Source organism: Orycteropus afer, unplaced genomic scaffold, assembly GCF_000298275.1.
Source record: "Orycteropus afer afer isolate SDZICR_OR568_19922 unplaced genomic scaffold, OryAfe1.0 scaffold00124, whole genome shotgun sequence".
Classification (NCBI taxonomy): domain Eukaryota; kingdom Metazoa; phylum Chordata; class Mammalia; order Tubulidentata; family Orycteropodidae; genus Orycteropus; species Orycteropus afer.
Window position 1 is genome coordinate 6,267,300 of NW_006921711.1, and position 15,789 is coordinate 6,283,088.

General features: G+C 38.9%; 1 protein-coding gene across 1 annotated transcript in view; it reads left to right on the forward strand.

Annotated features, from left to right (window-relative positions):
• Positions 1–15,789, forward strand: part of RHOQ (ras homolog family member Q) — a 64,228-nt gene that overhangs the window by 45,158 nt on the left and 3,281 nt on the right. Inside the window, exons 3-4 of the mRNA XM_007944396.2 lie at positions 3,036–3,200; positions 3,653–3,748. Coding sequence (XP_007942587.1) covers positions 3,036–3,200; positions 3,653–3,748 — 261 coding nt within the window. The remainder of the gene's footprint in view (positions 1–3,035; positions 3,201–3,652; positions 3,749–15,789) is intronic.

Below are 15,789 nucleotides of genomic sequence, written 5' to 3' on the forward strand. Positions count from 1 at the left end.
TGCATGTGAGAGCTGGACAATGAATAAGGAAGACTGAACAAGAGTTGATGCTTTTGAGTTGTGGTGCTGGCAAAGAATGCTGAAAGTACCATGGACTGCTAAAAGAACTAACAGATTTGTCCTGGTGGATGTGCACCTGAAATGCTCCTTGGAAGCGAGGATGGCCAGACTTCGTCTCACCTGTTTTGGTCATGTTGTAAGAACGGACCATTCCCTGGAGAAGGATGTCATGCTTGGTAGGGTGGAGGGTCGATGAAAGAGGGGGAGGCCTTCAACAAAATGGATTGACATGGTCGCTGCGATGATGGGCTCAAGTATAGCAGGAATCATGGAGCTGGCGCGGGATTGGGCAGTGTTTCATTCTGCTGTGCATGGGGTTGCTATGAGTCGGAAACGACTTGACAGCACCTAACAACAACAACAACTTGTGAATGTGTATAGTTGTAGGTATATGCATGCAAAGAAAAAACTGGAAACACATGAAAGCATCTACATTTGAGGAAAGAAATAGAAATTGGAGAGGAAAGGGAGATTTTTGTAGTTTTGCTGTCTTTAAATTTACATACACTCTTCAGAAAACTGTGAACAGGGAAAGTGTAAATTTAGGTCTTTGTTGTTGTTGTTGTTATTTGCCCTCGAGTCGGCCCGACTCATAGCGACCCCTCCTTGGGTTTCCAAGGCAGTATCACTACGGAAATAGGATTGCCCAACCTTCCTTCCGAGGAGTGGCTGTTGGGTTTGAACCGCCAGCCTTCTGGTTAGCAGTCAAGTGCCTTAGGCACTATGCTACCAGAGCTCCCAAAGTGGTTAACAGCATAGGCCTTGGAGTGAAAATTGCCATGATTTGACTCCTGGCTCCATTACTTACTGTCTCTGCATTCTTCTACAAGTTATTTAACTTTGGTGCCTCAGTTTATTCAAATAGAGAACAGGGATAATGGGATTTATGTCATATAGTTGTTAGGAGAATTAATTAATGTCTTGAAGAGTATATCGACCAGCACCCAATACATAGTAAATATCCAGTATATATTGTGTTATTGTTAGGTGGTGTCAAGTCGCTTCTGATTCATTGGTGTTCCATGTGTCAAATCTATTCTTCAGATGGTCTCTAAATTCAGGTGGACTATAATCAAGGTCATAGCTTGGCTCTCATGGACTTGCTTTAATTGTCATCAGCTTCAACTTGAACTTGTATACAAACAATTGATGGTCTGTTCCACAGTCAGCTCCTGGCCTTGTTTTGCCTAAAGATGTTGAGCTTCTCCATCGCCTCTTTCCACAGATGTATTCAATTTGATTCTTGTGCACTCCATCTGGTGAAGTCTACTTTATAGCCGCCATTTATTTTGTTGAAGAAAGGTATTTGCAATGAATAAATCGTTGGTCTTGCAAAATTCTGCCATCGATCTCCAGCATTATTTCTTTCACCAAGGCCATATTTTCCAACTACCAATGCCGCTTCTTTGTTTCTGCCTTTCACATTCCAGTCACCAATAATCATCAATACATCATGATTGCATGTTTGGTCAATTTCAGACCACAGAAGTTGGTAAAACTCTTCAATTTCCTTGTCTTTGGCTTAAGTAGTTGAAACGTAAATTAGAAAAATCTGAAAAAGAAAAAAAAAATCACTCCCCCTCCTTGGGTTTCTGAGGCAGTATCTCTACGAAAGTAGATTGCCCAATCTTCCTTCCGAGGAATGACTGGTAGGTTTGAACCACCAGCCTTCTGGTTAGCAGTCGAATGGCTTAGGCACTATGCCACCAGAGCTCCTAAATTAGAATAATAGTAGTTAGTATTAACTGGTCTTCCTTGTAGGTATGTGGATATTATCCTATCCCAGACAGTATTGTACTTCAGAATAGATCTTAAAATGTTCTTTTTGACAATGAATGTGATGCTGTTACTCTTCAGTTTGTCATTCCCAGCATAGTAGATCCTGTGATTGTCTGACACAATACCAGTATCTTTCAGCTAACTAATGCCTAGAATATTGATCTTTATGCCTTTGATTTCATTTTTGACAACTTCCAATTTTCCTAGATTCAAATTTTTCACATTTTACCTTCCTATTATTAATGAAGGAGCTCTGGTAGCATAAGTGGCTAAAGCACTTGACTGCTAACCAGAAGGCTGGCGGTTCAAACCCACCAGCCACTCCTCGGAAGGAAGGTTGGGCAATCCTACTTCAGTAGTGATACTGCCTCGGAAACCCAAGGAGGGGTCGCTATGAGTCGGGGCCGACTCGACGGCACATAACAACAACAACAACAACAATTATTAATGAATGTTTGCAGCTGTTTCTTTCTATTTTGAGTCATGCCCCATCAGCAAATGAGGTTCTCAAAAGCTTTACTCTATCTATGTCATTAAGGTGGACTCCCCTTTGAGGAAACAGCTGTTCCCCAGTAGTGTTTTGAGTGTCTTCTGACCCGAGGGGCTCATCTTATGGCACTGTATCAGATAGTGTTTCACTGCTATTCATAGGTTTTCAGTAGCCAGGTTTTCAGAAGTGGACTACCATGTCCTTCTTCCTAGTCTGTCTTATTCTGGAAGCTGTGCTGAAACCTCTCCATCCTGGGTGACCCTGCTGGTATTTGAAATACCAGTGGCATAGCTTCCACCATCACAACAACATGCAAGCCATCACAGTACAACAAACTGACAGATGAGTGGTGGCCAGTATACATTAGTTATTATACATATAATACTTAGACAGCTTTTAGCTGTTAGCAGTACTCTATATAAACTTCCCAGTTAAAGAGGTTTTCAGTGACAGCTTTAATAATCACAATGCATTTTCTCAAAGTTTCATTGCAGTTGTTAATGATATTTTTTCATATTTTTACCCCAGTGGTATTCAGGATTTCAAAAGGAACAAACAAATTAACTTGTTTTGTATAACATGTTATACATTCAGCCTGTGGAATGTTCCTGAATTTGCCTCCTTGACTATGTAATCTTATGTATACTTCATTATTCACCTATAGAAATGTAAGCTGTAAATAATGACATGTTTCTTTCTTCCTTAGGAAGACTATGATCGTCTGAGACCTTTATCTTATCCTATGACTGATGTCTTCCTTATATGCTTCTCTGTGGTAAATCCAGCCTCATTCCAAAATGTGAAAGAGGAGTGGGTACCAGAACTTAAGGAATATGCACCAAATGTACCCTTTTTATTGATAGGAACTCAGGTATGTCTGCTTTGCTTTTACCCATTTAAGGATAATCTCTGTGGCCTATCTTAAGGGGGGAGGGGATGGTTTCAGAGAAATGGCCTTAAGATTTAGCAAAATAATACAAGCATTTTATTTCAGTTGATTATTAGGCAAAAGGTTAGAGGTTCATACCCAGCCAGAGGCACATAGGAAGACAGACCTGGCAATCTGCTTCTGAAAGGCCACAGCCTTGAAACCCCCTGGAACAGTTCTACTCTGCACACACATGGGTGCCATGAATCATACTTGACAGCGACTAACAACAACAACATAGTAGTTTTGGAAAAATAGTGCCCAAAGAAGGCAACTATATATTAATTAATTTTAAAAGCTATTTATTTATATGTAGGGATGAAATGGGAATGTGTGCTTTGATTTATCTTTAAAGCTTATAATATTACGGGACATTATTGACCTTTCTTAATTAGATTGATCTCCGAGATGACCCCAAAACTTTAGCAAGACTGAATGATATGAAAGAAAAGCCTATATGTGTGGAACAAGGACAGAAACTAGCAAAAGAGGTAAATGGAACATCTGCAGAATTTAGAAATAAATGTAAAAGAAGTTAAGATAGTAATAGAAGCCTAGCATTTATTGTGCATTGACTGTAGCCAAGCCCAGTGCTGTGTGCTTTATATGTGTCACCTCTCTTAAGCCTTACACCAACTGTGAGATAGATCTGTGTCCCCCACTTTCCAGAATGGGAAAAAGGTAGCTTGCCAACGATAATAAATGGCAGAGCTGGATTTCAGTGCAGGACTGACTTCAGGGCCCAGACTCTTGCATAGCTGTGCTAGACTACTGTCTCCATTTCCTAGTGCTGCTATAATATAAATACCACATGGTACAGTGGTTAAACACTTGGCTGGTAACTGAAACAGTAGGGGTTTGAACCTACCAGCCACTCCATGAGAAAAAGATGTGGCATTCTGTTATTGTAAAGATTATAGCCTTGGAAGCCCTAAGGGTGGTCTGCTCTGTCCTACAGAATCACTATGAGTTGGAATCGCCTAGACAGCAGAGAGCAGTGGGTTGGGTTTGGGTTTGGGATGGTACTAAAGAGCAGAAATGTGGGGTTTTTTTCGTACTTCTGGAGGCTAAAAGTCCACATCAGGGTTCGTAGTCCAGGGTGTTCCTTGATTCCGTACAGATCCTCATATGTTCATAAGTCTTCTCCTGTGTTTGTGTGTGTGTGTCTCTGTCAAATCTGCTTTTTTAAAAAAATTAATAATAATAACTCAAATGATTACATTTAGTACTACCCTATGATCTAAATAACAACAAAGAAAACCCTATCCTTAAATAGGTTTCCATCCACAGGTATAGGGCTTAGGATTCCTGTACATTTTGGGATGATCAATTCAATTCACAACTGCCAACATTTTCCTGAAAATGTAGAGAAAGAGGCATCAGAAAACAGTACTGGTACTCTCAGCCTTTTCTAATCCCGTAAACGTTTGTACTGTGCCAAGTCAGGCTCTGTCTTCAGTTAAGAGTATGGAGTTAGTGGTGGAGTATCAGAGGATCCAGTTTAAATCTGTGGTTGAAAACAAAGAATTATGCTAGGTTTGAAAAGAAATGTTTGCATTTTCTTCCAATCCTTTTATGAAAGGAGGATGGAAAATATTAGCAATCTAAAAGTAAACATTCTATATAACAGTGATGTGTAATACTTTTTCATTTATATTCTCCCTTGCCCTACAGCTAGCTTGACCTGCTTGCTTTTTTTCTCCATTTGGCCCTAACATTATTGGATTCTATTTTTCAAATGTTGTGACTTTAATAGGACTTTTGTGGAAACAGAATCTAATGAGGTCTTTTTCAGCGTACTATCAGGAGGGAGAAGAAAGTAAGAAAATATTCCAGAGGACAATTTTTCCTAAAAGCAAAGGATAAATAGCTTCACTAACAACCACTTTAGGAATTCCATATGTTCAAATTTGTAATCTTGGGGAAGGGACTCTCTAAACATGTCATAAAATTATTGATGATTTAACTACAGAAAAGTTTAATACCCCCTCAAATGCTTCAAATAAAATCAAAAGTCATATAACAAACTTGACATGTATGGCAGAAAAAAAATATCCTTAGTATACAGGAACCTCTTGCATATGGATGAATCAGAAAAGACATAGGCCAATAGAAAGTGGGCTAGGATCACCAATGGAAAATTCAGTGCCCTCCCCCCAAAATTCAAATTGCTATCCAAAAACCAAGCTTACTGCCATTGAGTCATTTCTGACTCATAGCAACCCCCATTGGGTGTCTGAGGCTGTAAATCTTTACAGAAGTAGATCGTCCCATCTTCCTTCTGTCAAATTGCCATAGAGGACAGAAAATATGTTTAAACTCATTAATAGTCAGCTATAAGTTAAATTTTTTTCACTTATAAAATTGGTAAATGATGAAAAATTAATTATAATATGTACCCTTACACAGGATATCAGGGAATGGGCTCTCTACTAGACCATGGTGGTTGAATAGAGCAATCTTGTTGGGCATTTTGGCAATATGCAAAACCCTTAAAATCATAACATACTGCTTGAGCAAGCAATTCCACATGGAAGAATTTATTTTCTAGAAAATTATTTAGGATGTGATTAAAAAGATGGCTGCAAGTCTGCGGCACTGTTTATAATGGCAGTAAAATCCTGCATCTGTTAAAAATGTATACTAATAGGCTTCTACTGATATATCGATATTAAGTATACTGATATATCTGAGGAGTTCTGGTGGCATAGTGCCTAAGGCATTTGACTGCTAACCAGAAGGTTGGCACTTCAAACCCACCAGCCACTTGGCAGAAGGAAGACTGGGCAATCTACTTCCGTAGAGATACCACCTTGCAAATCCAAAGGGGGGTTGCTTGCTATGAGTCAGAGTTGACTTCATGGCAGTGAGTGTGTTTTTTTTTTTTTTTTTTTTTAATATATCTATTGAGGTGTTTATCATGTAGTTTAAAAACAGAAGGTGATTGCAAAGCAGTGTGATCCCATTTCTAGACCTGTCAGCAGCACTTGGCACAGCCAGTTCATTCTTAGACTACTTTTTTCACTTGGTTTCCAGGCACCAAACCAAAAAAACAAACCCACTGCCATTGAGTCGATTCTGACTCATAACGACCCCCATAGGGTTTCCAAGGCTGTAAATCTTTATGGAAGCAGACTGCCTTGTCTTTCTCCCATGGAGCTGCTGGTGGGTTCAAACTGCCAACCTTTTGGTTAGTAGCCCAGTGCCTTAACCATGGTACCACCAGAGCTCCTTGGTTTCTATGCACACCTGTCTTGTTTCCTCCTGTTCATTGCCTCTCCTCCACCTCCACATCTCCGCATATGTCTCTGAATGTTGAAGGGCTCTAGGGATCATTGCTCAGCAACTTGGACATCTTTTCTTATATATCCATACTCACTCCTAGGTGAATTCTTTCAGTCTTAATGACTTGTACTAATGAAGATTCCTAAATGTGTATCTTTAGCTCAGGTCTCTGCCCTAAACTCTAGACTTTGTTAGCCTACTGTTAATTCAACAAACCCATCTGAGTGGCTTAGCACCTCAAAATTAACTTGTCCAAAAGTAGAATTTTTAATTTTACCCTTCAAGCCTATACTTCTAGTTACTCAAGTCAAAAACCTTGAAGTCATACTTGACCTCATTTTTCCTTTCGTAACATACATCTGATCCTTTAGAAAAAGATACTGTTCTACCTTAGATTATATCCAGAATCCAAGTACTTATCACCAATCGCTCCTCTGTCACGCTGGTCCAGGCACCCTCCATCTCTGGCCCAGATTACTAGAACAGCTTCAAACTCATCTCTCTGCTTCTTTCTGTGCCCCACAATAATCTCTTCTCAACGCAGCAGCCAGATTGAGTTCTTTAACATGCAAACCCATTCAAGTCACTTAGCTCTGCTCAGAAGCCTCCAGTGGTTTCCAGCTCACCCAGAGTAAAGGCCAAGTCCTCACCTTGGCTTGTAGGCCCTATGTGATCTGGCCCTTGATACTTCTGACTCTAACTCTTTCTAGTCTCACCTCATTCATGGTACTCCAGACACACTGGCCTCCTTGCTGTTTCCCCAAACTCTCCCACCCTAGGGTCTTTTTAATTAATTTATTTGTTTTTTAATTTTTCATTGTGATTTGGGTGCAGAGTTACAAAGCAGATTCGTTTTACTCTCAACAGTTCATGAGCAATTGGTTTCATGGCTCCTATTATAATCCCAACAGTAAAAAGCTCTCCTCCCTGTGAGTACCTTCTTTGTGCCCTTCTTGTCTATGCATTCCTATCTGTCCAACTTGCCCTCTGTGCAAATGCTGTGCTTCTCATGTCTCACAGTTGATTGATCCAAGGGGTCCATCTCCCTAGGGTAGGTGGGTGCATCTCCCTGGGGTAGGCATTCTGCTCATAGGCCTTTCTGCTGTTTGGCTGAGAGCTAATCCATGGAAGTAAGTCCAGTTCCAGGCCTGAAGGATAACCCAGGGCCATAGTCTCGGGCTTCCACTAGTCTCTATCTGACCAGTAATTCTGGTCATTTTTGTGTTTTTGAATTTTGTTCTACGTTTAGTCTTCTCCTCTATCCAGGATCTCCAGTTTTGATCCCTTTCTGACTGGTAGGCATTGGTAGCTGGGCACTATCTAGTTCTTCTGGTCTCAGAGTCATGAAGGCTAAGGTCCTTCATGGTCCCTCATATCCTTGGACTAATTGTTTTCATATGACTTTGATTTTTTTCACTCTTCATTACACCAGATGAGGAGAGATCAGTAGTTCATCTTAGATGACCATTCAAAAGCTTTTAAGACCCCAGTCATTACTCACCAAAGTAGGATATAGAACAAGATTTTTATGTACTGTGTTGTGCCAATTGAGCTTGATGTCCCCCAAGACTGTGGTCCCGAGTCTGTAGGCCTGGTGACTCTCTCCTTCAGGGTGCTTGGTTGTCACTGAGAAGTTACTCCAACCCTGTCCCCTGTTGCTTCTGTAATGTATATGGATACATTTGTAGCACTAATACACATATAAGAATATCTCCAGCCAAATCTATCCATGGTCATGGGTATATTCCTATTTACCTGCCCACAACTGATCTTATCTGTGTATGCATTTACCCATAGACTACTGTTTGCTGTCACTGGTAATGCAGTATCGTGCATGTAATAGTATTTGCCTCTGTTGTCTATATATTTTTTTTTTTTGCTTTTGAAATACAACCCACCCCCCCCACCCCACCCCCACACACACATTGTGATTTGGCTGAAAGTTTACAGGGCAAAGTCATTTTCTGTACAGCAGTTCGCATGCACTTGTCTCATGACATTGACTGCAATTTCCCACAATGCAACAGTTCCCCTTCCACTTCCTTCCCATAGTTAACCTCTTTCCTGTGTCCTTCCCTCCCTTGTATTCCTGCCCCCTCAGTGGTCTCCCTCTGCATACACTGCCTTTCTATTCTTCTATGATTGATCTCTCCAAGGAGTGTATTTGCCTAATGTAAATGTTCAGCTTACATGCCTGTCTTTTGTTTGGCTGGAAGCCATAGGCATGGGTTCAATTCCAGATCTGAAAGGAAGGGCAGCTAAGGTCTGTAGTCTCAGGGATTTCATCAGGCTGTATCAGACCAGCAAACCTGGTCCTTTTTTTTTTTTTTTTAATGATTTTGAGTTTTGTTCTACATTGTTCTCCCATTTTATCCAGGATCTCCTACACAGATCTCCCTCCAAGTGGTTGACAGTGGTAGCCAGGCACCATTTAGTGCTTCTGGTCTCATAGTCATATAGTCTGACGATTGCATGGTGTACCAGTCCCTTGGACTAATTTTTTCCATGCATCTTTGATTTTCTTCATTCTTCTTTGCTCTGGACAAGGAGAGACCCATTGTTGCATCTAGATGGCCACTTGCAAGCTTTTAAGATCCCAGTCACTATTCGCCAAAGTAGGATGTGGAACAATGTTTTTGAGTAGTATGTTATGCCAGTTGAACTTGATGTCCTCTGCACATTGTCTGTATCTTTTGTGCACATTTCTGTGTGCTCCTTTTCCCTATTGTCATTGTGCTGGTCACACACTTTTGTTATATTGCCTGTCCCTTCACTCAAATCAACATAACTCTTAACTAGTCTGAAATTTTCCCTTCCTTTCCCTTCCATCCCTGGTAACAAACAAAGTAAATTCCCTTCCCTGCTTAAACCTGCCTTGACTTTTTATAACAATGGACTCATACATATTTGTCCTTCTGTGATTGACTTATTACACTCAGCATAATGTCCTCCAAATTCATTCACCTTATGAGGGGATTTATGGATTCTTCATTATTCTTTAATGTTGCATAGTATTCAGTTGGGAGCTCTGGTAGCATAGTGCCTAAGATACTTGACTGCTAACCAGAAGGCTGGTGGTTCAAACCCACCAGCCACTCCTTGGGAGGAAGTTTGGGCAGTCTACTTCCGTAGTGAGAGATCACCTCAGAAACCCAAGGAGAGGTTGCTATGAGTCTGGTCCAACTTGACAGCACATAACAACAACAACAAAAATATTCAATTGTGTGAATGTACTATAGTTTGGTTATCCATTCATCTGTCAATGGGCACTTAGGTTGTTCCTATTTCTTCACTATAGTGAATTATACTGTGATGAACACAGGTGTGCTTATATAAATTTGTGTCCTGGAGCTCACCTCTTAAGGATATATTCTTAGTAATGGAATTGCTAGATCAAATGGTATTTCTATTTTCAGTTTTTTAAGGAAACATCATACTGTTTTCCACGGTGGCTGTAACATTTTACAGTCCCACCAGCGGGGTATGAGAGAGCCAATCTCTCTACATCCTTGCCAGCATTTGTTATTTTCTGCCTTGTTGAACTTTGCTATTATTGTTGGGTTGTGATGATACCTCATTGTTTTTATTTGCACTTCTGTAATGACTAATGATTGTGAGCATCTCCTCATGTTGTTTGTTGGCCGCCTGTATGTCTTCTTTATCAAAGTGTCTGTTCTTGTCTTTTGCCCACGTTTGAATTGGATTGTTTGTCTTTTTGATGTTAAGGTGTTGAAGTTTTCTATAGATTTTAGAAATAAGTCTTGTCAGATATGTCATAGCCAAATATTTTTTCCCCAATCTGTAGGTTCCCTTTGTACTCTTCTGGAGAAGTTGTTCGATACACATAAGAATTTAATTTTTAAAAGGCCCCAGTCATCTAGTTTTTCTTCCGCTGCTTGTACATTTTGGGTTGTTTAATAGTCTATTTATGTCATAAATTAGAGCCCCTAGGTTTTCCCCTGTTTTATCTTTGATGAACTTTATGGTTTTGGGTTTTACATTTAAGTCTTTGATCTATCTTGAGTTAGTTTTTGTGTGTGGTGTGAGGTATGGATCTTGTTTCATTTTTCTGTGAGTGGATATCCAATTTAGCCAGCACCATTTGTTAAAGAGGCTCTCTCTCTCCCCCTTTTAATGGGTTTTGGCCCTTTGTCAAAGATCAGCTGTCCATAGATGGATGGGTCTCTTTCTGGTTCTTAATTCTGTTCCACTGGTCAATTTGTCTGTCATTGTACCAATACCACACTGTTTTGACTATGGTGGCTGTGTAGTAGGTTTTGAGACTGGGAGTGTGAGGGGCCTCCTATGTTGTTTTTCTTCTTCAGCCGTGCTTTGCTGATCTGAGGTCACTTTCCTTTCCACATGAAGTTAGTAATTAGTTTTCAGTGTCCTTAAAGAATGCTGATTAAATCTGGAGCGGGGTTGCATTGAATGTACAGATTACTTTGGGTACTGTTGACATTTTAATAATACTCTGTTTTCCTATTCATGAACATGGCATATTCTTCCATTTATGTAGGTCTTTTGTAGTTTGTTGTAATCGTGTTTTGTACTTTTCTTTGTGTAGATCTTTTGTGTCCCTGATAAGATTTATTCCTAATTATTTTATCTTTTTGGTAGCTATTGTAAATGGTGGGAGCTCTGGTAGCAGAGTGGCTAAAGCACTTGACTGCTAACCAGAAGACTGGCGGTTCAAACCCACCAGCCACTCCTTGGAAGGAAGGTTGGGCAATCCTACTTCCGTAGTGATACTGCCTCGGAAAGCCAAGGAGGGGTCACTATGAGTCAGGGCTGACTCGATGGTACATAACAACAACAGCAACATTGTAAATGGTATAGTTTTCCTTATTTTCTTTTTGGAGATCTCTATGTTGATGTAGAAAACTCTGATTTTTTTTTCTTTTACTTTTTATTGTGGTTTCGGTGAAAGTTTACAGAAAAAATTCATTTTCCACACAGCAGTTCATAAACATTTTGTCTCATGACATTGACTGCAGTTCCCCACAATGTTACAGCTGTCTTCCCATTTCCTGTAGTTACCTCTTCCCTGTGTCCTTCCTCCCATGCACTCCCGCCCCCTGAGCTGTCTCCCTGTGTAAACACTGCCCTTCTGTTCCCCCATGATTGATTGCTGCAGGTAGTGTATTTACCTGATGTAATGTCCAGCTCATTTTTGTGTGTTGATCTTGTATCCTGCCACTTTGCTGAACTTTCTATTAGTTCTAATAATTTTCTTGCTGAATCTCTTGAATTTTCTATGTATAGGATTGTGCCATCTGCAAATAGAGATAGCTTTACTTCTTCTTTGCCAATTTGGATGTGTTTTATTTCTCTTTCTTGCCTTACTGTCCTAGATAGGACTTCCAAAGGAGCTCTGGTGGCTCAGTGCCTAAGACATTTAAGTGCTAACCAGACAGCTGGTAGTTCAAACCCATCAGGCACCCTGCAGAAGGAAGATGAGGCAATCTACTTCTGTAAAGATTTACTGCCTCGGGAACCCAGTGGGGGGTCACTGTGAGTCAGAACTGACTTGATGGCATTGAGTTTGGTTTTGGGTTGGTAGGACTTCCAATACAATGTTAAATAGAAGTGGTGGTAGAGGACATCCTTGTCTGGTTCCCGTTTACAAGGGGAATGCTTTGAGTCTTTCTTCATTGATAATAATGTTGGCTGTTGGTTTTGCATGTTTTATTATGTTGAGGAATTTCCATTCTATTCCTGTTTTGCTGAGAGTTTTGATCAGGAATGTGTATTGGATTTTATCAAATGCCTTTTCTGCATCTATTGATATGATCATTGTGGTTCTTTTATTTATGTGATGGATTACATTGATTGTTTTTCTGATGTTGAACTGCCCTTGCTTACTTGGTATGAATCCTACTTGGCCATAGTGTATTATTTGTTTGATATGGTGTTGGATTCTGTTGGAGGATTTTGTTAAAGACTTTTGTGTCTATATTCATGAGAGATAGTGGTCTGTAGTTTTCCTTTTCAGTGGTGTCTTTATCTAGTTTTGGTATCAGGGTTATGCTTGCTTCATAGAATGAATTTGGGAATATTCCATGATTTTCTATGTTCTGGAATAATTTGTGTTCTCTGAACATTTGATAGAATTCACCAGTGAAGCTGTCTGGGCCAGGTCTTTTTTTGTGTGTGGGGAGTTTTTATTATGACCTGCTCAATTTCTTCCTTTGTTATGGGTCTCTTCAAGTATTCTATCTCAGACTGTGTTATTTTGAGTAAGTCTTGTTTTTCTAGACATTTGTCCATCTCTTCTAGGTTTTCAAATTTGTTGAGAGTACAGTTCTTTATAATATTCTGTTATTAGCTTTTTTATTTCAGTTCTATTGTCATGTCACCCATTTCATTTGTTGTTTGCGTTATTTGCATCTTCTCTTTCTTTTCTTTTGTTAAATTTGCTAGTGGTTTGTCAATTTTGTTAATCTTTTTAAAGAGCCAACTTCTTGCCTTAATGATTTTCTCTGTTGCTTTTTTGTTTTCTGCTTCATTTATCTGCTCTGATCTTTATTTCCTTTCTTCTGGATACTGGAGGTTTCTTTTGTTGCTCTTCTTCTAATGGTTGGAGTTGTTAAGGTGTTGATTTTGATTCTCTCTTCTTTTTTGATGTGTGCATTTATTGCTACAAATTGACCTCTGAGTACTGCGTTTGCTATGTCCCAACAGTTTTGGTAAGTTGTATTTTCATCCTCATTTGTTTTTAGGAATTTTTTTAATTTCACATTTCATTTCTTCTGTTACCCAGTAGTTTTTGAGCAGTGTATTATTCAGCTTCCACATATTTCTTGGTTTTTTTTCCCCCTTGGTCTTCCTATTATTGGTTTCTAATTTTATAGCATTATGATCTGAGAAGATGCTTTGTAGTATTTCAGAGTTTAGAAGTTTATCGAGGCTTCTTTTGTGGCCTAACATATCGTCTATTCTGGCGAATGATCTGTGTGCACTGGAGAAGAATGTATATTGTGCTTTTGAAGAGTAGAGTGCTCTGTATATATCTATGAGGTCAAGTTGGTTGATTGTATTATTGAGATCTTCTGTATCATTTTGAGTTTTTTTCTAGTTCTGTCTTTCATCAAAAGTGGTGTGTTACAGTCTACTACTACTACTATGCTAGAATTATCTATTTTTCCTTTCAATTCAGTTAATGTTTCCTTTATTTTGGAACTCTTTCATTGGGTGTATAAATATTTATTATGGTAGGGTCCTCTTGGTCAATTGACCCTTTTAACATCGTATAGTGACTTTCTTTGTCCCTTATGCTGTTTTTCACCTTGAAGTCTACTTTATCAGAAATTATATTGCCATTCCTATTCTTTTTTAGGTTGCCATTAACTTATATATATATTTTTTCCATCCCTTGATTTTTAATTTCTTTTTATCTTTATGTCTAAGGTGGATCTCTTGTAGGCAGCATATAGATGGTCTTCTTTTCTTATCTAGTCTGCCATTCTCTTTCTCTTGACTGGTGCACTTAGTCCATTCACATTTGGTGTGATTAATGATAGGTAAGAATTTATTGCTGTCATTCTGTTGTATTTATTGTTGTGTTGTTGGTTTCTTTGTCTAAAATATTTTTCTGTGCCAAATTAATTTTCTTATCAAGTATTTTTTCTCTTCATTATTGTTGGTTTTGTGTTTACTAAGCCCTTGTGATTTTCTTTTTTCTTAGTTTGGTTAGGAGGATTGTTAATTTTCTTTGTGGTTACCCTATAGTAAATTCTTATCTCCCTATATTTGGAACAGTCTGTTCTATATGGACATTGTCCTGACTTCCTCTCCATTTGGAAGTTTTATAATTATAACATTTGTTCCCTCTATTTGGTTTGTTGGGAGCTCTGATGGTGTAGTGCCTAAGATATTTGACAGCTAACCAGAAGGTTGGCAGTTCAAACTTAACAGCTGCTCCACAGAAGGAAGATGAGGCATTCTGCTTCCATAAAGATTTACCACCTAGGAAAACCCAATGGGGGTCTCTCTGAGTTGGAATCAACTCGATGGGGTGAGTTTGTTTTTGTTTTACTTGCTTTGTTGTTGGTGCTATTTACAGAATTGACTCCTCTATTTTTCTGTTTGGGAGCCCTGGTAGTGTAGTGCCTAAGGCACTTGACTGCTAACCAGAAGGCTGGAGGTTCAAACCCACCAACCACTCCTCGGAAGGAAGGTTGGGCCATCTACTTCCGTAGTGATACTGCCTTGGAAACCCAAGGAGGGTCACCGACTCAATGGTACACAACAACAACAACAACATTTTTCTATTTACATTTTTTGTGAGGTTCTTTTTCTGGGTTGGTTTCTGGGTGGTGGTGTTAAGTATCTTGATTTTAATTTGTTGTTTTCTGTTGTGGGTTTTCTGTTGGAAGGACTCTCTTTAGCATTTCTTGTAGTGTTGGTCTGGTTTTCATAAATTGCCTTAATTTCTGTTTGGGAATATCTTAATTTCATCCTCATATTTGAGGGACAGTTTGGCTGGATATATAATTCTTAGTTGGCGATTCTTTTCCAAGGTTTTATATATTGCCATCCCATTACCTTCTTGCCTGCATGGTTTCTACTGAGAAATTAGAGCTTAGTCTTATTGACTGCCCATTATAGGTAACATTTAGTTTTTCCCAAGCTGCTCTCAAGATTCTTTCTTTGTCTTAGGTTTTGAAAGTTTGATTATGATATGTCTTGGTGACTTTCTCTTGGGGTCTATCCTGTATGGGGTTTGTTGAGCTTCTTGGATAGATTTCTTTTCATCTTTCATGATATAAGGGAAGTTTTCTGTTAGCAAGTCTTCAACAGTTTTCTCAGTGTATTATTTTGTATTTATTTTTTACCTCCACTTGTTCCGGAATTCCAATCAGGCATATGTTATTTCTTTTCATGTCATCCCATATAGCTTTTTGGTTTTCTTTGTTTTTCTTAATTCTTTGTTATGATTATTCCTCACACAAGCTGGTGTCAAAAGGATTTTTCCCTAGTTGGTAAATACGTTCTTCAGCCAGTTTGAGTCTACTGTTTTGTCCTTTGAATGTGTCATGTATCTCTGTAATTTTAGTGTTCATTTTCTGGATTTCTAATTAATGTTTTTGTATGATTTCTAATTGTGTATTTATTTTGTCATTTTGCTCTTTAAATTTCCTGAATTCTTCAAGGGTGTTGTCTGTCTTCTTGCTTCTGTTCATGGTTTCCTTTAACTCTTAGAAGGATATATATATATATATATATATATATATATATATATATA